At 43.6% G+C, this 24,369-nt stretch overlaps 1 protein-coding gene across 3 annotated transcripts in view; it reads right to left on the reverse strand.

Annotated features, from left to right (window-relative positions):
* The window catches only part of PHKB (phosphorylase kinase regulatory subunit beta), a 205,508-nt gene that overhangs the window by 166,708 nt on the left and 14,431 nt on the right, over positions 1–24,369 (reverse strand). For all 3 annotated transcript variants that reach the window (XM_014603360.3, XM_014603361.3, XM_006271202.4), the window contains 2 exons: positions 5,779–5,868; positions 2,972–3,110 (listed from right to left, as the gene is read on the reverse strand). In XM_014603360.3, coding sequence (XP_014458846.1) covers positions 2,972–3,110; positions 5,779–5,868 — 229 coding nt within the window. The remainder of the gene's footprint in view (positions 1–2,971; positions 3,111–5,778; positions 5,869–24,369) is intronic.

Genomic DNA, 24,369 nt, shown 5'->3' on the forward strand with positions numbered 1-24,369 from the left:
TACTTAATTATCACATTACTATTCTTAGTTATTACCATCACTAATTTTATTGCAGCTCATTTAAGCACTATTGCACGATGCCGAAGTGGGAGTGTACTGCAATGAGGAAGGAGTCATTAGGGTATGCTGGGCTTTCACAAGTCATACAAATAACAACGTTGTGATAGCTTTATGAATCACAGCATAGTTTGACAACGTATCATTTGAAGGCTTTTTTAACACTGGCATTACATCTATTTAGATACACAAAACAAGACCAAAATGAGATATATAGTTTCAGTTAAAAAAATTCAAGCTGGGAAAAGGTAAATTCCTAAAGAGTAAAGACAACGAAATATGTACTGAATAGTTTTACAGTTCTGAAACATTTGTCTAAACTCTAAGTATAACCTTGAGAAAGTAAAGAGCTCTATTAAAGTTTTATCAGTTTCGTAGATATTTTTTATCACCTAACGGCAAATCTCAGTGTTCTTTAGAACGTTTTGGGGAACAGTACCTAGAGTGTTCTGAAAGTGAACAGTTCAGCAGCACATGGCAGAGGCAGGGACATAATTGTATATGGAAGATGAATTCTACAAAATATGCAACACAGCTTCACAGTGCTTCTGATCTGTAATACCCATTTTACTTTACTACTGACCGGGAGTAGATCCAGAGGCCTGGCCTCAACCCCCGCCACCTGGGACATTTTTGACCACACACTAGGAGCAGCAGCCAAGGACTTCTTAAAGTCCTGAAGATGGTAAGAATTTCTGTCCCCTTCTTTTTTCCCCTCCATGTTCAGAGGCACCTACCCTCCCCCACCTTTCCCCATCTTCCATTCCCCCCTCCCTGCCTGCTGCTGACACTGCTGTGCTGGGAGCAAGGGAGGCTCCTGTCTCACTCTAGCTGGGCTGTGTGGGGGCTGGACTTAGTCTGGGACAGCAACAGTAGCAGAGTGGGGCAAGTTCCTCCTCCCCGCTCCTTTTCCTGAGTTCAGGAAACACCCAGGGGGAACCAGGCAAGGAGAGCGAAACACTGCTGCTGTCTCAGGCTGAGCCCAACACACATGCATCCCAGCTATAGCAAGGCAGGAATTCCCCTGCAGCACCCTTCTACTACTGGCCTTTTTGAGAGCAAAGATTATTAATCACACTAAACCAGCTGCATAGCCAGGAGTTGGAACTTTATTTTCAAAAATATGGGAAGTGCAAATGTGTGAGGGAATGTAGGCTTACCTATAATTTTTTTCCACTACCTCTCCTTCCCCTAAGCTACAAAACAGATTCCATGCATCTCACTCCAGAGCGGAGAAAATAAAAAACAGAAAAGGATTTAAAGAATTCCTTCAACATGCATGAAATATAGGAATAACGATCACATTTTAAAGTCTAACTTCCTTTTATTTAACTTTTTAAAATTATTATAACTTAACAATGAAAATAACACAAAATTGTGAAGATTAGCCTTTTCAGGATGCTAATTAATTAGTATTAGTTAACAACATTAGATTTGGGTTTTCAGGCAAAATTTTAAACACATTATCAAATAAAGCCAGGGGGAGAAAGAGGGAAAGAAAGAACTTAAAACACATAAATATTATCAAAGTATAAGAAGTAGCTCAACATTTTTCATCCATAGGGTAGGTCATCTGCACTTAAACAAAAAATTATAACAAATTATAATTAGCTCTTCAAGTGCAGATGTAAGAGAACTGTGCTAGGGAAAATGATTATCTCCTCACTGCATGATGCTGACTGACGGTAGGGATTAAATTATTCATCACTACCATGGCATTCTCCTTTCTTATAAATACACAACAGTTGAACTAGCATTACCTTAGTACAGAGGCAGGCAAAATACGTCCCGTGGGCCAGATCCGGCTCCCACAGTGAGAGAGGAAGTGGGGCGGGGGTAGGCGCTGTCCAGCCAGGGCGGAGCAAGACATGGGATGGAGCTGTGAGTGGTTCGTTTGGGGACACTGGGGGAGGGGCAGCGCCCACTGTTACGAACATCCTGGGAGGGCATAGGGGGCATGTGTCCTCAGAGCTGTGCGCGAGGTATGGGCAGGCTGCCTCTGTGGGCTTGGGCCAGGGGCTGCACTAAGCTCTTCCCAGTGGAGAGAATGGGCTGAGGCTGCACTCAGGGCAGAGAGCAGCAGTACTGGGGCGGGGGGGGCTGCAGCCACCCCAGAATTCGTTGTAGTCCTCCTCCCAGAAGCACCACCACCACCCACCCCGAGTGTGGCTCCTCTGCCAGGAAAAGCCCAATGCTGCCCCCAACCCACAGCACCAGCCTGCCCTCACCCCATGTGCAGATCCAGGGGGCACATGCCCTCCTGGGGTGCATGTAGTGGTGGGAACCACTCCCCGCTCCCCACGCCACCCAGACGAGCCGCTCGCGGCTCTGTCCTGTGCCCTGCCCCACCCCCCACCATATTTTAATGTTGAAAATCAGTGGATATAAAATTTCTTATGATCCTCCATAACTAGCAAAGAACAGAGCAAAAGTTGAACTTATACCTAGAGACAAGATTTGGCAGGAGGAATACAACTCTGTGCTGAAAGTGAAGTAGGTTAGAATTGAGCTTCTCAGACATCAACAGGGCAGATGTTTAAAGAAAACAATACAGTACATTTAAAACCAAGAAATTCTGAAGTCAATTGAGATCTATAGTTGGTGTCCTCATTTCCAAAGTTCACAAATTCATTTTCCAGAACAGTTAGGTTTTAATTCCAGTTTTTAAGTAAGTAGGAGAAATGCTTTTATAGGAAAAAAAAATTGTTGCTTCCACAATATCACTTTGAAAATATCTGGGTTTCCTTTAAGGTTTTAACTAAAATAAAACCTCCAAAGATACAACTATTCACCCTCCTCTTTAATCCAAGGGAGTGTCTACATTTAAGGTTTCACTGTTTTAATTCTACCAGAGAATTGAACCACCATCTAAATCTGTATTTCATTTATGTAATATTCTTTAAAAAAAGGTTACCTGTATGCAAGTGCTAATGCCCAAGCACAAGCAGCACAGTAAAGACTGTCATGAACCTTTGCCTTTTGGTTGTCACCAAACGTTTTGGTGGGAAAGAGACCTGTGGTTGGACTCTGATAGAGCAACACGGTTGACTTAACTGTAAAGAAAAAAAAATAAAGCTATAATTACTATTCTAGCTTCTTCCAGTCTGAAGGCAGCTTTTGAAAAAATTTAGAAGAGTAAAACACAACAAAATTGTAACAAAACTTAATAGTAAGAATAAAAGCTAGAGGGGTAAATAAATTAGAGTTCTAAACATAAAGGTTTTTCCCCCCATGCATCAAGGCTTCTTTGCAACTGAAATACTTTTCAATACTTCTTCAAAATCAGCATTCAAAGCAGTTTCTCTGCATTCATAGCTTTATTGCAGCCAAATCAGAATGGAATGCCCCTAGTGCAATAGTTTGCATCTACTTATTGGTGTACAGGCATTATAATTTTTTAGAAATTCAAATTAAAAAAAAAGTATACAATATTTGGATTACCCTCAAAAAAATCTCCAAGGCAGGTCAAGGTCAAGAAATCATTCCCAAAGTAATGGTTTAGGATTTCAGGCATGCTGTTCCCACTTCGAAATCTTACTTTTTTCATTCTTGACAAAAAAGTTTCTCTTTATTATGTGCATATTATTCATTTTACACTTTTTAGTTCATTAGGTGTTTAGAGTAATCCTTACAGGTTAATGAAGTACCTCAAACTGAGCAAAACATCATGAAATAACTTCACTATAACTTTGCTAAATAACCATCCTTCAGGAAGATGCTTACAAATCAGCTTAAGCAACTTATTTCAGGAAGTAAAAGGACATTTCACGTGAATAATTTTGCATTAATCCAATATAAGTTATTCATATTTAAAGCTAAACCTAAATGTTTAATTTATATCTATATACCAAAAAATACATAAGCTACTTACTTCACCCCAATATGAAACTGGGGTGCACCCAAAAGCTTGCTAAGAACTTTTTTCCAACTACTCAGTTGGTCTAATAAAAGATATCACACATCTACTCAAAGAACCTAGCCTACTTAACACTGAAATAGAAGACTGACCCCAGTAGAAATGTAGATGAATGGCAAACAGCACTGATTTGCCCCTCCCAAATACTAAAATTATATTGAACCTATTTCACAGCAAAGATAAAGGCAACAAAAATTTAGCAAGCTTTACTAATGTAAAATATGGGTAGATCAAGCCATAACCTTAATTTCTGTTTCAAGAAGGTGTTTCACCTGTTTTAAAAGTGTTTCATCTTTCTTTTTTGACTTGGGCAGCATTTGTTTACTATGCTGTACCACTGAACATCAAAAGCTTAAAACTTCAGAAGTTAATGAGACAACCACTGTCACCAGGCCGGATCAGGCTTACAGACCAGACCAGCACTCTGGGTATAGAGGGAACCCTGGAGTGACCACCATGCATGGCACAGCCCTAGACAGAGCAGCGTAGCAGACACTCCAAGGTTGTGCTGCATGCAACAGCCACTCTACTGCTCCAGGACATGAGCTGGAGTAGGTATTGCACATGGCGCCATGAGGAGCACCCTGCATCCTGCCTGCTAGGCTTCTGCAAAGTGGCTAGTATTCACTTCAGAGTGCGGGGCTTTTTTTTTTTTTTTTAAGAGCAGGTGGGGTAGCCATTGATGGGGCTGGGAGAGCGGGCAGGGGTCAGGGGGCACTTAGGGGGGAGCAGGCAGGGAATGGAGTCTGGCAGGAGTCCTCCCATGGTCCCCTCCCCCTTTCTCCAGCCTTCTCCCCTTGCCCCCTACTTACCGGCACAGAGCCTGCATCCCGCTCCCTGCAGCTGCAAGCTGGGACTGCCCAAATTGCTGAATCTTTTTCCATATCAATTTGGAGGCTTCAAATCAATTCAGATCATTTTATTGGTCTCCCAATTTGATTCAGCTTCGGAGATTTGGCTGCCAAATCAGGCTGAATCTCCTCTGAATCGAATCAGCACCCAAAGCTTCGCACAGCCCTACTGCCCACAGATCACTCCAAGACACATGGGCAGCAATGCTGGATCCACTCCACAGGCTGTATTTTTGACACCAAACGATTTGATTTTAAAAAAAGGGACAATCATATAGTGCACTGACACCTATATTAATTCACAATAAAAAGTTTTTCAACTAACATTTTTACTGTAAGAATTTGCAATGACATATAAACACATGCAGTGTGGTCCCAGACCTTCTGCTCCAAAACCGTACCACACCACATGTGGCATCCTCTTTGGTCACTCCAAAACTATGCCACACGTGGCAGCCACTCCAGCGTGCATCTGTTCTGTGAGCCACAAGTGTCCTAGAGCGTGTGTCACATACAGGGCATGTCCCAGAGTGGTGCACATTACACGTCCCAAAGCAGCTGAGGCACTCCAACCATGCTGGAGCCGTGCTACATGCAGAGTCTGCTCTAGCTGCCCTGGGACATATGCTTGATCTACTATGGAGTGGACGTACGCTGTAATGGGTGCTGCATGCAACGTGGTCCCAGAGTAGCCACCATATGTAGTATATGGAAGCCTTGAGTGTACCTCCCATGCTGCCTGTAGATCCATTTGAGACCAATAGGCAGCACTGGGTCCTGGATGAGATGGCTCCATGGATGTTTGTTTAGACACCCCTGCTCTAAACAAATGAGATCTCAGGCATTATTCTGGGATAAGAAATGAGATTACCTATCATTTTTGGAAACCTTTACTAATTTAGCAAGTTGCTAAGATTCTTGTATCACAAGCAAGATTTCCCAAACTTTACTTACCAATTCTATAATAATGATCCAGTTTATCCCACAGACTTTCTCCATCTGGCCTTGGAAGGTTAATGCTTTTAATTGGCTCATAAATTGAACCTAAAGAAAAAGTCAAAATCTTAATAAGATTTAAATAAGAGATCAAAATAGGGTAATCGTGTCAAATATTGTTAACAATGCTCTCAATATGCATTTAATCTTTATATATTTTACATACAACCTTCTCTCATATAGTATCAATTTCCTTAAAAGTTATTTTATTTCTTGCGTAATCCAGCTGTTTTTTTGTAACTGTTCAATACTAAATTAATGTTTGAAGAAGAGATGTCTGAGGAGAGATTTGATAAAAGTCTTCAAATTCCTGAAGGGCAATTGCAAAGAGGATGGAGATAGCCTTTTCACGGTCTGTGAGGAGACAAGATTGAGAGCAATGGCCTCAAACTGCTGAACATGAATTTAAATTGGTGATTAGGAAGAACTCTGACTACAAGCGTGGTTAAGCACTGGTACAGGCTACCTGGAGAAGTTGTAGAATCTCCATCCCTTCAACAGCAGGTTAGATGGACACTTGACTAAGATGGTTTAGTCAGGAGTTAATTACACATTGAGTAAAGGGCTGAACTAAATGGCCTCATGTGGTCCCTTCCAGCCACACTTCCCTATCACCTTAAAGCCAACTAAGGCTGTAACCATACTATCAAAACCTTCATACCAAGTCTCTAGGTCTCTCCCAACAGTCAATCTTGACAATTCGATCTTTTCTAAACATCTCCAGGACAAACACACTATTCAATTACTGGAAGTCAACTCAATGTGGCATGAACTGCCCAACTCTATTCAGAAAAAACAACAAACCTAACTACACATCCCCCCATTACAACTATTTATATACCTGTACAAAGTTACCTACTTCAGAGACAACAACTTTAGCCCTGGTTCTGTAAAACAACTGCCCCATGTCCAAACCTACACTCTACTTTTGACCCCAAGCTATCATCTGGAGATATGTTTTATTATTTCTTCACTTTCCATAGCACTGGCACTCTATTTAGAACATATACCAGAACAGAACCATCTGCCATAGATTAGAGATGTTAAAAAATTACAAACAAGAAAAACCAAACAAAAAATGGAAAATAAAACAAATGTAAGAGAATATGCAAGATGAAATAGTAACATTTGTTTAATTCCTTTCTCCTTACAGAAAAGTTTTATTTTTCATTTCTACTTTTATTATTCAATGCTTAATTATCTCAAAGTACTTTTCACAAAGCTAGTGTTACTGAAATGAATCCTTTCCTTATCTAATCCCCATTTTTTGTTAGGGTTTTCAGTCCATGAACAACCCCTGTGAGCTATTCCATTTTCCTGTCTCCAGAACCTTGAAACATTTTTCTCTAAAGCATTTCACAAATGAGAATACATTGCTACCATGAATTTCTTTCTTACTATAGACAAATATGTGAGGAAATATACATATACCCTGTGCATATAAATTATAGCTAATGTTATTGTGAAAAATGTGCGTTAACTGTGTTCATGTTGTTATATTATTGTACAACTCAGTTTACCTCCTTGGCCTGACCACGGAGAAGGAGGGGTTAAGTGCCAGGGACTGCTACATGTAGTACTGGACCACCTTCAGCATCAGCAGTCCTGAATGGCTTTGATGACATATCTACATATGGCTTGCTGACATATCTATCTTTGTTGGCCATTTGGCCAACACCAAGGAGATGTGATGGGGACCATAAGCAGGACAAGAGGGAAAGTAGACTGGAAAAAGGAGGCTGGCAGGTCCAGGGGCAAAACAATCTGTGGATGGAGGGAAGTTAAGAAGTTTTGGGGAGCTGGATAGACTGGGAATGGAAAAGCTGAGTGTCTAGGCATGCTGGGGATGGAGGTACTGTTTAATAGAGCTGCGTGAAGCTTTAGTAGCTGATTTAGAGGAAATTCAATTCAGAGGAGATTTGGTCCAATTTGGCGGCCAAATCTCCAAATCCGAATTGAATCAGGAGACCAATTAAAAGGTCTGAATCGAATCAAAAGCCTCTGAATCAATTCGGAAAAGATTTGGTGCCAATTTGGAGATCTGGCCATAGACTAAGCAGGCAGCAGTCCTCACAACGCTGGACACAGCTGCCTCCAGCTGGTAAGTCTGTTATGGTGGGTGAAGGGGAGAGGGAAGGGGTGTAGTGGGGGGGGGGGGGGTGCACATCAACACCTCCACAGCGACAGAGGAATTGGGGCTGGAACAAGCTGCCCAGCCGGGGCGGGAGGCTCCCACCACTGTGCACTGCCAGTCCGGGAGAGGATGGGTGCAGATGTGTGCTCCTGGATCTCAATGGGGCAGGCTGGGCCGGGCTGCGCTCCAGGAGGCTAGCCCAGCTGCCTGCCACCGGGCTGTGCTCCCTGGGGTGGGCGGAGCCAGGGCTGAGCTCCAGGCAGCTAGCCCCAGCCGCAGCACAGGCCCGTCTCCACCCGCCCCACAGAGCACAGTGGACCAGGGACTATAGGGGGGCTGCAGTAACCCTAAAATTCCCCACAGCCCCTGCCGCTGGCCCCTCCCCGATCGTGGTACATGCCCCCGCCACCATGGCCTGCTGCTGCTCAACCAGCCGGGGCAAAGCTGCAGCTTGTCCAGGAGGTGCGGGGAGGCTGGGCAAGTGACAGGAGGGCATAGCCCCCACTCCTAGCACTTTCCGCCACCTGTCCGGAGCGCAGCCCGGCCCAGCCCACCCCATGCAGATCCAGAGGCACACGCCCACTCCCATGCCCTCCTGGACCGGCGGAGCACGGCAACATGCAGTGACAGGGGCAACATGCAGTGGCAGGAGCCACTCTCCCCGAGTCCTGTGGCCCCTCGCCCCAGCTGGGCAGCTTGTTCCAGCCCCAGCTCCAATCCCTCCCTCGCTGTGGGGGCATTAATCTAGCCCCCCACTCCCCTTTCCTCCCCCTCTGCCCACCACAACAGACTTACCAGCTGGAGGCAGCTGTGCCCAGCGTGGTGAAGACTACTGCCTGTTTAGTCTATGACCAAATCTCTGAATCAACACTGAATCTTTGGATCCAATTCAGCCAAATCAAATTGGGCCATGAGTTCAAGAAAGTTAATACCATACACTGTCCCCTTTACTGAACATTTTGATTGAGGTGAGGAAAAAAAAAAAATCCATTAAAAATGCTTCTGCTATCATTTACATATTGATGAAAACTGCTTAGTATTTTACAGACAGGCAAATGTTCAAGCACATTTAATACTAATACAACATTAATTATTTCTAATTAAAAATAAGTCTAATAGTTTGCACAGTGAACACACATGTGGTACAGCCTGCAATGTTAATAGAGAAAGAAGAGCACTAAAGACTGGCAAGCTAGATTTCTACATGGGACAAAATCCCCTGCTGCTAGAATATAACTAAAACAATACTGTAACACTTAAAAAAAAAAAAATCACAGTAACACTGCAATTAGAAAACTGAAATATCAGCAATAGCTCAATCAAGTTTTCTATCACTTCAAGTCAGAGATCATTCAAACTGGCTTACAAGTAAAAAAAAAAAAAAAAAAAAAAGAAATGTATTCCTTTTATTATCAAAATTTCGCATTGGGTGCCTTTATCTCGGGTATCATGAATTATATAGCTTTTCAGCAAGGTCGCTGCTACTTGCACAAAACTCAGAAATAACATTTTAATATTAGAAAAAAACAACTTCAAATACAATTGAGTATCTACATATAGTGAAAAACCCAACAAATGAATTTTCAAATCGCTGTGCCAGGCAAAACGTATATTTAAAAATATTTACATGAAGGCTTTTAATCTCTCTTTATAATGTTTATTCTTTCTCCAATATAAATAGCATTTTAAAACTTGCTGTTGTATGCAATCTCTCTCTCATATATTTCAGGTATTTGATGGTACTGAAGCTGAGGAATATAAAGCAGTTCTCCATTTTAACCTAGCCCAAGCACCTAGCAACAAAAAGTCATTAACATGTGTCTGCTGTTCATTATCCTATGTAAATGTATTGGAGATCTATCACAGTCATAGTGGGGTGATAGCCACAAATATTTGTTCCTTTTAGCTTTTCAGAAACAAGGTGAATGATTTAATACATAGGCATACTGAACCTATGCATTAAAATTTGGAGATGAAAGAACAACCTACTTTGCCATTACAGCTCTCTCTCCATCCACAAAATAAAGGGTCAGATTCAATACCCATGAAAGTTAATAACAATGTTTCCACTGCCTTTAGCATAACTGGATAGGTTAGAAAAATCAGTGACTTTCAATAAGGGTGGTGTGGGGTGCTGCACAATATTACCTGTTGTTACCTGTGGAAATACCTACACATGATTCACAAGATAAAACCAGAGATTTCACACAGAACTCTATAGTGTCAACCACCTCTTGTGGTCTTTCTGATTTTCAGGCAATGAAAAAGTAATAGAGAAATTATTTTGTAGTTCAAAAAGAGTGAAAGCTAAGAGGGGTGCCTTGAGTCTAATGGGGTTGAGAACCATCGTTCTGAAGCATGCCAATACCCACTTCAGTCATTCAGCCAAAAAGTTCCAAGGAAGGTTTCCAATATGGTTTTTGCTTTGTACAGATCATTGCTTTCCCTAAGACTATTTTCTAAAAGTGCTTTCTGTATTATTATTTTCTATTGCCATAGTGTCCATGAGCCCAAGTCATGACCACACTATGTCAGACATTGTGCAAACACTGAAGTCAAGGCAAGAAGTAACCATAAGGTGGATAAAGCAAGAAAGGAAAACAGAGAGGGCAAAGGCTAACTCAATAATTCATAATAATCATCCAGTTCCACTCATCCTCATTTCTACAGATTTAGAAAATTAAGGCGGGAAGGGACTTTTTAAATCTGACCTGCTCTTTATTACAGGCCATTAAATATAATTCTGCCAGCTTTGTATTAAGCCCAGTAAATTGTGTTAGACTTAAGCATACCTTCCATACAAGAACCCAGTCTAGCTCTAAGACACTGAGAAGGAGAATATAACACTTCTCTTGCTAGTTTTAAGTTGGAGCTCAGTAAGTTTACAGAAGATATTATGACAGTTCATTATGGAGCTCACTCAATAAAGTACCTGTGATAGCAGGGGATAAGACACCATGAACAAGGTGATCACTTCTAGGTTTATGTTCTTACATATCTAAGACCCCGTATTTTACTACCTTCAACAATAAGATGGTATGCTGTTGTTTTCCATTTGTATTCTTTGGCTATGCTTAATATCCAGACACTGGCACCTGGTACTTATTATTTATTATTCCACAGCTTCTGTTCCTCCAACACTGCATGGAGAGGCAAAAATAACCTCCCTGCTCCTTCGCAATCTCTTTCTACATCAAAGGATCACACCAGACTCTTTTTGGCATAGCAGTGAACTGGAGGATATAAGTTGCTTGCCCACTATTTTTTAATTTCCCCCTTTATCAAATGATGGTTACTATTAAGATCAATAATGAGGGGAGAGGAGGACGAGTACATGTTATACTGAAGTAACAGTGATACCAAAAATCAGTTCCTTTCTCAGTCTGACCAAACTAGGGGTGCACCGATAAAGATTTTCTTGGCCACTATCAATAGCCAATTATTAACCAGCCACATCAGCTGATACTGATCTGATGACGGATATTTAGTAATAAAGCTCATTGAGCGAGCTTTAGTTCAAGCACCCCATCACCATTTCTAAGCATGAGGACGCTGATACAAGACAGACGACAACTCTTTAATCAGAGTGGACTACTCTAAGTGCTACCCCCCCCCGACTCCCAGAGGCTTCCTTCCCTCCAAGGGAAAGACCCGGCTACACCTGCCCCTGCTAGGTTCTGCCCCCACTGCCCCCTAGGACACAGACTTCCAGGCACAGCAAGCTGAGTCATGCTGGTCCGGGCCAGACTGGGCAGCTCAGCTCTGGCTGCCCCTCCCCACCCCAATCACAAATCTGGCATCCAGCACCTTTTACAGCATCCACCCTGGACCCAGCCTGCAGTCTGCACCACACCAGTGTCACAACCCAAGGGTGTGATTTTTGTTTTGTGAGTGCTTCGGCACTGCTAAATTGTTCCCGCTAAATTGCAGCTTCTTTGCACGGTGGAGTTTTCTGCTGCAGAGGAAGACCCCGGTGCAAAAGAATTCCCGCCACCAGTAGCTTTCTTTGCAGGGTGCATTTCTTTGTTGCAGCACAGAAATGCACGTTGCAAGGAGTTCCCGCCATTCGTATTCAAATTTGTGCCCCACCATTGGCTAGTTCTAAATTATTCCTACGTGGCGGCTAGCGATTGGCTTGCTAGCCGTATAAAAAGCTTGAGTAGTTTCCGCCCAAGTTGGAGGACTCCATGAACACCAGCAGGAGGAGACTTCACACTGTGTGAAGATCTCTAAGTGCTGCAGAGCCTATCGGACCCAGCGCATTTCAAGCGGGCAACAGGGGTCTGATCAGCCTCTAGCCTCTCCCCGTCACCGAGCGCAATCCTCGACATATCCCTCTTCCCTGCACGCAAAAAGGATCCACGGAGCCTAGCAAACTTCGTGTGAGTCTATTCAGAGCTCTCTACTTCGAGTACTTTCTTCGGTTGGCGCGACGGGCTCGCGGTTTAGAGCCTCCAACCGGATGGGCTAGAAGAATGTTCACGGGAAGGAACTCTAGTCCACCTCTCTTCTTTTCTATCTGTAACTGTAACTCAAGCAAGTTTTCCTGCCTGCACCGCGACCATCTTCGGTGTAAGTAAAATAATCTTAAATTAACCATTAAGCGTCCGTGCCTAATTCTAGCGTGTCGCCTGTTTTCTCCGACCCAGCGTGCCTGGGCTGCTGGCCACAGCCCGCGCGGCGCGAAAAAGGGCACGGATCGCTCCCGGCCCGCACAACCAGCACCTGGGACACTGCAGCAGCTGCACTGCTCCACACCAGCCTGGCCCACCAGTGAGGGGATGGGGGTGGATCTGAGTTCACCCTGGCTTGCCCAGGCAACCAGGGGCCCCAGCATAATTAAATTCTCAGAGAACATTATCAGCCGATAGCCGATAACGTTAATTTTCCTTTTATTGGTGCTGATCCGGTACACAACCAATATATCAATGCACCTCCAGCCCAAATCCCAGTTAAATATCAGCTACTACCCCAATTCCCAGGCCAGCAACCTCTGTAGGTAATGTGTAGGTTTTTACACAATGTCTCCACCTCATTTACACCTGGAAACAGAGAAGACTATTTGAACGAGCGTGGGAAAATTAAACTGTCAGACCTATAGATTGCACTGCACTGCTGCTCTCCTTCCTTGGCTCACAGGCACTTGTACGCTCAGGAAGGAAGTCTCTTTGGCTAATTGGCACCTGTATACCCAAAAAGGCTAATAAGCTCCTCCACTTCACCTAGGATATCATACTGCATCTTGAGCAAAAGCTCCCTCTTTTTCCTTGCCTTAGAATTTAGAGTATACCGAATTCTGAATCCTTGCTGAGAACATCATGATAGCTTCATTTTGAGCTGGTAATTAATTTTTTCTTCACTGCCAAACTGGTTTAGGTTGTATGGATTTTCTATCTTCCTCTCAGCAGACCAGGCATTCACAATCTTGTAAAACTCACATTTCATCGATTCATAGATTGTAAGGGCTGGAAGGGACCTCGCAACATCGAGTCCAGCTCCCCTGCACGAGGCAGGAAAGACCACTGGGGTCATGTGACCCCAGCAGGATGACCATCCAGTCTTCTCTTGAAGATCTCCAGGGTAGGTGATTGCACCACCTCTGGAGGGAGCTTATTCCACAATCTGGACACCCTGACTGTGAAGAAGTTGTTGCAACATGGCAAGTAATCAGTTCACTTAACTGTTCAATAGGGTCTGGTGTTTGCAAACTGGAATTTAAAGCAGATTATGAAAAGGAATCATCTAAAACAAGTGAGAAATGGTTGGAGACTCCTAATATCTGATAAAGCAAGGAAAAAACCCTTTCAATCCTTCAAAATGGAATGACTGGTTCCCAGAAACAATTCCAGCACTGGGACAGAAAAGGTAAAGGGACTCAACAGAGTCTCTGTCCCTTATGGCATACATAACAATAGTAGGGATGAGACTGAGTAAATTATTGCCAGATACACGTCAGCAACGTATCTGAACACTGTTTAAACCACATTTCAGCATTATTGTTCATGACAAGATTGCCCCTTATCATCAATATCTTAACTTTATTCGACTGTAATCCAAAACTAAAATATCTTGAGTACCATTCCACCAAAAATTTCCGTTTTTTTCCATGATTGTTTTATGTAGTTAAGTACAGATAGTCAAAAAGCCTGAGGCAGAATCAATTCAGTCTTTGCAGGATAGACTAAGCTATTGAACCGATAAGCAACTGAACAGAGGTTCACTTTTGATTCTGGTAATGCAGCCACATGCCCGCAGTTGCCCAAGCCAGAAGCCAGGGAGCACTAGACCATGCCTCCCTGCTTGGCTGGAGCCAAGCTTGGGCCAAGGCTAGCCCACCCATCCTGCAACAGATGTTCAATAAACTGATTTAACCTATATCAGTTAAGTCTGGTACTATATCCATGCAGGTTTATCTTAAACCAGTTTTGTCCATTTGGAAAGTAATTTATGTGCACTGAACTGCTATCGTGTTACAGATTTGCACTCGTTTCTGATCACCAGGGATCCTGGTCTTCCCTAATAAAAAAATTGCAAATTCTCCAATTAAAAAAAAAATTAAAAATTGCTAATTCACTGATAAACCCCCCCAAATCCGTGATTAAAATTAAAGGCTCCCCACAGCCCCCCCTCTCCCCTGCTGTGCTGGTGCCCCTCACTCCCCCTGAAAGCCCTCACCCTGCTGGTGCCCCTCACTCCCGCCACAACACCTCCCCAGCCCTGCTGGAGGGGACCTCCAGCTGCCAGGACCATGGGACCAAGGCCCCAGGTCCGCAGCTCCATGGCCCCAACAGAAGGCACCGGCTGCTACAGCAGGAGCACAAGCCAGCTCCCCCACTGCCGCTGCCTGCTGTGGGTAGGGGTGGCTCCTGGCCCCCCCAGCCCTGCCATTGCTCCCAGCCATGACCCGCAACCCCCCAGCCCTACCAGAGGGGGCCCCCAGCCCCCTGCAAGCTCCACTTACCTTAGGCTACAGGAGCAAAGTGTGAGCCTGAGCCCAGCTGTGGCTGACTGAGCCTCAGGCCCTGCCTTTCCCCCTCTCCCCCTCCAGGCAGGGTTGGGGGTTTTCTGCCCCTTTTGCCATCAGTTCTTGCAGGATGGACCCTCTGCCCACCTGCAGAGTTTTTTGCAAAAGTGGGATATGCGCATTTTCTCTGCTAAATGGGAAAATCCATTTTTTCTCTGATACAATAGGGAAATCCGTGGTTCTCTGTTTTTCCATGGGACATGGAAAACCTGGATCCCTGCCAATCACTGATGCTACTTTGTGTGTAACTTCTGTCCCTAGCCAAGGAAGATGGAAGGAAATATGGGTGGCTGCTGGAGATAATGGCATTCAATAGTTAGAGCTATTGAGGAAAATAATTGAGTTGAGGAGGAAACACACTTACACACACAGATTCTCAGATTGCACTTGAGTCTACTCTAAATTAAACTAAACTAATTCTGCATCAATGAAAGACAACAGAAAACAGACGCATGAAAGCCTTGGTGTCTAATTTGAGAACTCATTGCTCCTTTCTCCACTTTCAAAGCAAATGGCATCCTTCTATTTGAAATACGACCTTCCATTTTTTGTGTATTTTGATGATATAAATTCCTGTTTAAAATCTCTAGGTTTATCTTATTAATCATGCTTAAGTGTTTGTACATCTAACAGAGCTAACATTATATGGCACCCTTAAAAGAATCTCACAGCAACTCAGGGTGCTCCAACATCCTGGTTGAGAATCAATGAACTAAGCCAACAAATCAGTATTTCTGATGCCATGTTGCGAGTCCACTTGGGGCTCCATTTTTTAATTTTTTTTTAAAAGTCAACTTTTCTGTTATGTAAAACAATTATTGTATTCAATATATTGCGTTTTACATCTGTTGTATAAATGCAAAAATTTTACTGCTGCCTTTTTACTATTAATTTATGCACTTGAAAAAGTTATACCATTTGCACTGTCAGAAAAGCACTCTGGTGTTTAAGAGTATGCATCTAGTGACCTGCAATAGTTATAATTACTTATAGTTGAAGAGGATGAAGAAGCATTTCTTCAAGCAGCAAGAAACTAAAAATCCTATAATGACAAATTATGCATCAAAAAAAAAAAAGTACTTATGAATTATATTTTATTCATACATTTTAAAAGTATAATAAATCAAGGAAATTCTGAATCTTGTTACTATTAAGTTAATATATATATAAAATGTTTACTGTAGCTTGTGAAATTTAAAGCAAGCTATTACAAATATATCTTAATCCCAAGGAAGACATTCTGTATAATTGGATTCACAATACTGAATTACTTCTTAATAAAATATTTTGCTGTCTACGAAGACTACTTGGATAATAAAAATAGCCTTAAGCGTTGTACTTTAATTTGAAAGAGGTAGATTCAATCAGTTAAATGCATTGTATTAGAACTTTCCCCTTGGAGCATAACCATACAGTAAATATTATTAGGTTTTTAATGATTTGGCCGAGGTCAAATATGGAAAATTTACTGACAGAAGTGTGCTATATAGGAGATCTATAATGCCAATTTTTGACAATTATTACAGGTCTTATCCTTTTATTGTATCCCTCACATCAACAATAATAATGTATAAGGAGCATTGATTTTAAATAGGGACATTACAATGTCAAAGGTTTCTGAAGTTGGCACGTTTGCCAAATGTAAAAATTTAAAACCTTTACAATTTCTGGAGGGCTGCTCACACAAAAGCAACAAGCAAAACTAGCGCACTCTGCTGAACAGCGTCACAATGGAGTATTAAGGGCTGGCAATCCAAAGAGAATTTTTAAAATAAACAGCAGTAATCATTTTCCTTCCTGGTCTAAAGATTGCAGTAAGTGCCTAATAATGACTCTTAAACTAACCTGTTTTCTGAATGGTTATCTTTTTTTATTTTAACACTGCCATCTCATCATTACGAACATGGAGTAAGTGAGCCTTTTTCATACAGGCTTGAACCAGTCACTGCGGGTGGGCACCTAGGGGTTGGACACGTGCCACAGGGCCACTCGCAGGGGACACGGCTGGGCTTCCTAACTTTTTGGATCAGAAAATTGGGGTCGACATATACACTGCGTTGACTTGTACACCGTGAAGTATGGTAAGCCCAAACAGGAAAGTTCTGGAATTCCGTGAAAATTACCAAAATTGGTCAAGGGACTCAACCAGAAAAATTCTAGAATACCAGGTGGAATACCACGTATTTTAGAAGTTTCAAACCAAAATTTCATTAAAACATTTATGTTAAATATGTATTCAACCAGTATTCAGTTGTAGGAAAACTTGAATCTAGCTATCTTATACACTAATACCAACAAACATGAACCAAAATATAACCATAATGACCCAAGTACCACAATTCATTTTGCATAGGAGCCAGATATTTTATATGCATGAAAGGCTAAGACGACTAAAATCAACACTATAAAAATAACTCAACCTCGTAATAACGGAGTAGTATATTCTCTTTTTCATAAGAAAGGGTTCTATATTTTCTACCTGAATCCTACTCACAAGCCAGAATTGTACCACTACCTTTTTCCTAAAGAACCATGTCTCAAAAAGTCTAGCAATATATAGAGTAAATGACAGAATTAGTGTTGCTTGTTAAAACATTTAAAATAATATCCCCTACCTACCTTGTCATATTTTCTTCAACATCCCTTGAACCTCACTTCTCTTTGCCATCTGGCTATCTTTACTGTTCCAACATCTAGCTTTTTAAAGTTCAAACCCCTGCTGGTTTGCCAGGCTTGATCCTCTCCCTTCACCTCTTTCCTATCTGATTGTACCTTCAGTGTCCTTTAGTGGATCCTCCTATCTCTCTTTTTTTCTATGAGTGACCCCAAGGCTCAAGCCTGTCCCTTATTTTTCTCTCTCTATAGTATCTCTAGACAAGTATTTCTCAACCATTTGACTCAAGGCACCCTTGGAAAATTCCAGCTCTTAGTCTTCATTCATTTTGACTACAGAAAAATATAACAGCAATTTTTCTATTGCAAGCAACTTAAAATGATCACAGGTCACAATATTTTTTAACACTTTCTAAAATCCTGTGTTAGGTAAATATGTACTATTCTACTTGGACAGCATTTCAGAGAGAACAATGTAGATGTCACAATGACATTTTAACTTTTTAAATATCTACCACCAACATTTTTTAAAATTTGACAGGCTGCATAGTTTTCAGTGACAAGAATAAGCTCTCACAGGTACATGGACACATATCATTCTCTGTCTTCCAAAAGAAAATTACCTAATATTGTGCAGTCATTCAATTCAAGATGAACTAAGAATATGAAATCAGAAGAATTGGGCCTTATACATACATTATATTCAGCTCCCATATAAGTCACTGTTAAGCATTCTTAGACTTTTATATTTTACTAATTGACAAGGTTAGAAAGAGATGCTACAGAATTGTTAAAGAAAAAAAAATCACTTACTTTCTGCACTCTATCTGCCCAAATTAGATTTAAACAGATATCTTTGGTCATATTAGAAACAGAGTAAATTGAAAATAGAATGGGCTCAATTTGAAACTGAACAGTATAATTGGTAACCCTAAACTTGATTTATAGCCATAATTTACATCCTAGACAGTTTATCTACCAAATGTCTTTTCCTTCCTCCAAAATAGACACTGTTTGGGACTCTTAAGTAATACAATCTTTAAGGAATCACTAGCTGTGTTGTTTTGGTTTGACAGTGGTCTATTGAGTCCTTCAAGTCAGGACTCTGTACCAAGAAAACTTGCATATATTGTCCAGGTCTTTCATTATAATCTAGAAAAAAATAACTGAGAGAAGTTACTACTGAAAAAGTAAAACCACTATTCCTATCAACTTTTTTTTACTAATTTTAAGGTGAGATTGATTGAATTGCTTTGATTTGCTTGTGCCAATCCTACTGATTTACTATATTATCACGACTGTTTCCAGCTGTCTGACAACTTCATCTGCATCATTTCCCTGACTTTGTTAATTGCTTCAAGGATTCTGGCAAAGATTAGCCTCTTAATTTCTTACAGTGCACTTAGTCTCAGGTACATAATTCAGGGATCCTGGTTTTCTCTGTTTAAACACTGCAAATTTTATAATAAATGCCTGCCCCCCCGCAAATTCTGTGATAAAACCCCCAAAATCCGCGATTAAAAGGAAACACCACTATATATATAGGTATGAATTGGACACAATGTTTTATTGATATATTTACAATTTTAAACTGGTTTAGAAGCCTACCAATGTGCCTATTACCATAATAAAATATATTCTAAATAAATGTAAATTTGGTTTTTTGATTTTTGTTTTATCATGGAAAATCAGAGCTCCCCCTGCCCCCTTCGCTCACCAGGACACAGGTCCAGGCCCCTCACTCCCAAGCCACAGCCCACCAGGCCTGCTGGTGCCCCTTGCCCCCCACCCACAGCCCCCATCCCCACACCAGCCCAGCTAGAGGGAGCCCCCAGTTGCCAGGGCTACAAGGCCAGGGACCCAGGTCCATAGCTTCTTGCCCCCTCCAGCAGCATCCGAGCTCCGGCTGCTGCCCACGGGAGGTGGTGGCTGTAGGTGCAAAGCAGAGCATGGAGCCTGGCTCTCCCTCCTCCACCATGGCTGAAGAGGAACCATGGAGTGGGCAGTGGGGTGGGCTGCCTGCTGCAGGCTTAGACTTCCCACCCTGCTGCCCTGCCCCCGGGGCCTCTATGACCCAGAGGGTGGTACCCGGGGCAGCAGGGAAGAGCAGGGCCGGGCAGGGAAGCTTGTTGCCGCTGCTGGGAGTTCTGTGCCATTGTGGCAAGGTGCCCCCTGCCTGCCCAGCAGCCGTAAGGGGTACAACTCCCCACTGCCATCCCTCCTGCTGCTGGACAGGAGGCACTTCCCCAGGGCAGCATGAGGCTTGCAGCAACAAGGAGCTTCCCTGCCCAGCCCCACTCTACCCTGCTGTGCCAGGTCCTACCCGCTAGGCTGCAGAGGCCCCAGGGGGAGGGCAGCAGGATGGGAAGCCTGAGCCTACAGCAGCCAGCCTGCCCCCACCCTGTGCACAGACCTGGGAGGCATGTGCTCCCATGCTCCACCCCTGGAAGTGTGCACAACAGGGGGAGCCAACCTCTCCTGCCCCCCTGGATGAGTTGCCCACAGCTCTGTCTGGCTCCCCACCCGGGCCCTAACTTCCAGCCCCAGATCCCAAGCCCCACACACCGCCTGGCTGGGCAACAACCCACACCCTGCCCAATTCACTTCCTCCCTACCTATGGGGAGGCCTCAAGTCCTCTTCCCTCAACCAGACTTACCTGTGGAAGCCAGTCTCCAGGCTGCCTGGCAGCCACGTGCATGGGGATATGCGCACATGCATATTGCGCCCCTACCTGATTGCCCTCCTCCCACTCCCCCAAAACCCCTTGCAGGCTGGAACTCTGCCAGCCTGCAGAGAGCTCTTTGCAAAAGTGGAAAATCTATGCGTTTCTCTGTTAAAATGAAAAATCCATATTTTTCTCAGTTAAAAAGGAGAATCTGTGGGGTTTTTTTGTTTTTCCATGGGAAACAGAAAACCCAGATCCCTGATAACGATGACAAGGAAAAGCTTTAGAAATACCATGGGGAGGTTTGAAAGGACTAAACTCTCCAAGCAACTTTGAATTACTCCAAACAAAATGACAAAATGACATCTGTAGCTGAAATTACTAGAACAGAAGTATCAATGACAAAACCATAATGTACTTTGTAATAAAAATCTGTCATGATTACAGAATCCATATGGCTTCTGCTGGTGGTGTTTGAAAAGTCCTATTACACTGAAAGTTCCCTGGATACCTCTCTTTAATGTGCAATTTGTATGCTTTTATGGCTGTCTTCCTAGGCAACTCTGGCAGCTATAAACCCACTTATATAATCAACAATTGCAGAAGACTAGAAACTTACTAAACTTTAGTCAAATAAGAGTTCTTAGTATGACAGGCCTGAAAAAATATTACCATTTCATAAACAGAGAAACCAGCTTGCCAAAACCTAATAATGAGAAAAATGGTATTAAAATTCAAAAATTCTCATCTTCCAGTCCTGTCCATGAACCATGTAATGACTTCTCTTTAATATAAGTTCCAAGGCAAGCCTGCCATTCTATTTTCTAGTCAGAATTATGTGGTCAAAACAACCCCGTTTCAATCCTAATATTTTTTCTTATAGCACTGAGAAAATTCTAAACCAGCCAGATCCAGCCCCCAGAAACATGCCATCTGGGCCACAGGGCTCCCCACAGTTCCCGTGAGGAGCATCGCAGGCCATGGCTTCAAGTACAAATCAGGAGCACAAGGCAGCGAGGAACCCTAGAAACCTGATCCTGACAAAGCAGGGGCAGCACAGCACCTTGCACCATCTCTGCCTGGTCAGGATTGGGCCCTGGGCCCCATACCACCTCCACCCAGCCTGTCTGTGTCAGGATTGGACCCTGGGGTCCCATGCTGCTCCTGCCGGGCTGTAATCAGGTAGAGGTTGGGTGGAGGCAGTGCAGGGCCCCAGGCCCTGATCCCAGAGTGCAGGGGCAGTACAGGGCCTGATCTGGACTGTAGGGCCAAAACTGGCAGCCAGTTTTAAGTGTATACGTGGTAAATAAGTTACTGTTTTGGACTGGACAATTAGAACATGTTTTTTTGGGATGACCTGTTCAATGGAGGTGATATTTCCCCTCTATCGGGCACTGGTCAGACCCCAGTTGGAATACTGTGTCCAGTTTTGGGCGTCACACTTCAAGAGGGATGTGGATAACCTGGAGAAGGTCCAGAGAACGGCCACTCGTATGGTTAAGGGCTTGCAGGCCAAGCCCTATGAGGAGAGACTAGGGCACCTGGACCTCTTCAGCCTCTGCAAGAAAAGGCTGAGAGGTGACCTTGTGGCTGCCTATAAATTAATCATGGGGGTGCAGAAGGGAATTGGTGAGGCTCTACTCACCAAGGCGCCCCTGGGGGTTACAAGAAATAATGGCCATAAGCTAGCAGAGAGCAGATTTAGACTGGACATTAGGAAGAACTTCACAGTTAGTGGCCAAAATCTGGAATGGGCTCCCAAGGCAGGTGGTGCTCTTCCCTACCCTGGGGGTCTTCAAGAGGAGGTTAGATTGGCATCTGGCTGGGGTCATCTGAACCCAGCACTCTTTCCTGCCTGTGCAGGGGGTCATACTCGATGATCTATTGAGGTCCCTTCCAACCCTAACATCTATGAATCTATGAATGGTAGTTGACATATACAACACTAACAACATTTGGAAAAAATACATAACTAAAAACTCTGCTAGTCAGATGAGCTATGAGAAAATTACAGTAATCAATGGGTAGAATTTAGTACAAATTCTTCTGCCACAGTTACATACAGGTATCAACCAGTATTTGCAATGTAAAATTTCCAAAATGATCTTCAAACTGGTCAGAATTGGGTCACTGAGGAACAAACTGCTTATATACTTTATGCTCTTATTTATTTTTCCCAATCATTCTTTCATGCACAATGCACAGGCAGTGCTGAGATAAGAGAGAAACTGGGCTTACAGCCTCTCCTTTTCCCAGGAATATCCTTATCACTGAGCTATAGCGTAATGATCTTTCCTTGCTTGCTCACTCTGATCACATGACTTTTTCCGTCTTACAATGCATTATCCCAGTTTCAATAGGAAGGATGGAGAGTGTACCTAGCTCAATCTACAGTGGGGGCAGGCAACTATTTCAGCTGGAGGGCCGCTTACCAAGTTTTGGCAAGCTGTTGAGGGCTGCATGGGTAGCCCCGCCCCTTGACAGATGCCCCATCCCCTAGTCACCAGCCTGGGACCAGAAGTCCTATCTCCTAACCCCTGACCTTTGCCACCAGAAGTCCTTCCCCGTGCCCCCAGAAGTACTCCTTTTGGCAAGGGGGTTTGCCATCTTGGAACCAAAAAAACCCCCCAAATTATAGTCTAAAAATCAAACATCTAAAAATCAAGCCTGCCCCAACTCCATAGCACCCCTGCCAGTCCAGGCCCCACGTTACTGCAACCCCACCCTTTGCCCCTGCCAGCCCTGGCCCCAGGATACCAATGTGGGCCCTGTGCTCCCACCCAATGCCACTGCCAGGGACAGGCTTCCAGTTAGGGGCTGAGGCTGGGACAGGGTTGGGCTAGCCTTGCTGCTGTAGCTGCTAGGTCCTGCCACCGGCTCCCTCTGGGTCCTGCTGTGTTACCTGTCAGGTCTGTGTTCTTGGGGAACCCTGGCACAGGACACAGCCTGTCTGACTCGCAAAGGACTCCACTCCCGAAACAAGAACTTATTAGAGGAAGGACTTACAAAAGGCAATGAAGATGCAGTGGGAGACGCACCTAAATCCCGACAGACAAGGTTGATAGGAGTGAAGCAACTTCCCTGACATCAGAGATGGAAACCAGATGACAACTCATTTACATGGGAGATGCTCCTTCATTAGCATTCAGAATGGAAAACAGAGATTCCAAGGCAAGGACTGCACTGAATTCTGGGACCAGAGAAGCAAGAGAGCACTGCATATGGGGGATCTCTGCTCCAAATGCAAATTTACCCAGGTCTGCACACACCCAGCTCAGCATTTATCAGACCAGTTCTAGTAGTAACACCTTTATTGGTATAACAATCAAAACACCCAAAACACAATCTGCCTGTCTGTATTGTGAGCTCCCTCAGAGTAATGCCACTCATAGCCAGGAGTGATCAGTTCCTATTATCCAGCATATGAGCCATCATTTAACCATAAACAAACCTAGCGTTCTCCCTTGAGCCATTGTTAGTTTTCTACAAAAACCCCTACCAATGCTCAAGTTTCTGTCCTAATGCTTGGATCCAAAAGCTGCACCCGTTCCACTCCTTTTCTGCCTGGAATCCCTCCATTGATCATACTCAGAACTCTGTCTGCAAGCTCCAACAGAATGCAATTCAACAAGGAGAAATGCAAAGTGCTGCACCTAGGGAGGAAAAATGTCCAGCATACCTACTGCCTAGGAAATGACCTGCTTGGTGGAACAGAAGCGGAAAGGGATCTTGGAGTCCTAGTGGACTCCAAGATAAACATGAGTCGGCAGCGTGATGAAGCCATCAGAAAAGCTAATGGCACTTTATCGTGCATCAGCAGATGCATGACGAACAGATCAAAGGAGGTGATACTTCCCCTCTATCGGGCACTGGTCAGACCCCAGTTGGAATACTGCGTGCAGTTTTGGGCGCCACACTTCAAGAGGGATGTGGATAACCTGGAGAGGGTCCAGAGAAGGGCCACTCATATGGTTTAGGGCTTGCAGGCCAAGCCCTATGAGGAGAGACTGGGGCACCTGAACCTCTTCAGCCTCCGCAAGAGAAGGCTGAGAGGCGACCTTGTGGCTGCCTATAAGTTCATCACGGGGACACAGAAGGGAATTGGTGAGGTT

This window comes from Alligator mississippiensis, chromosome 10 (genome assembly GCF_030867095.1).
Source record: "Alligator mississippiensis isolate rAllMis1 chromosome 10, rAllMis1, whole genome shotgun sequence".
Taxonomy (NCBI): domain Eukaryota; kingdom Metazoa; phylum Chordata; order Crocodylia; family Alligatoridae; genus Alligator; species Alligator mississippiensis.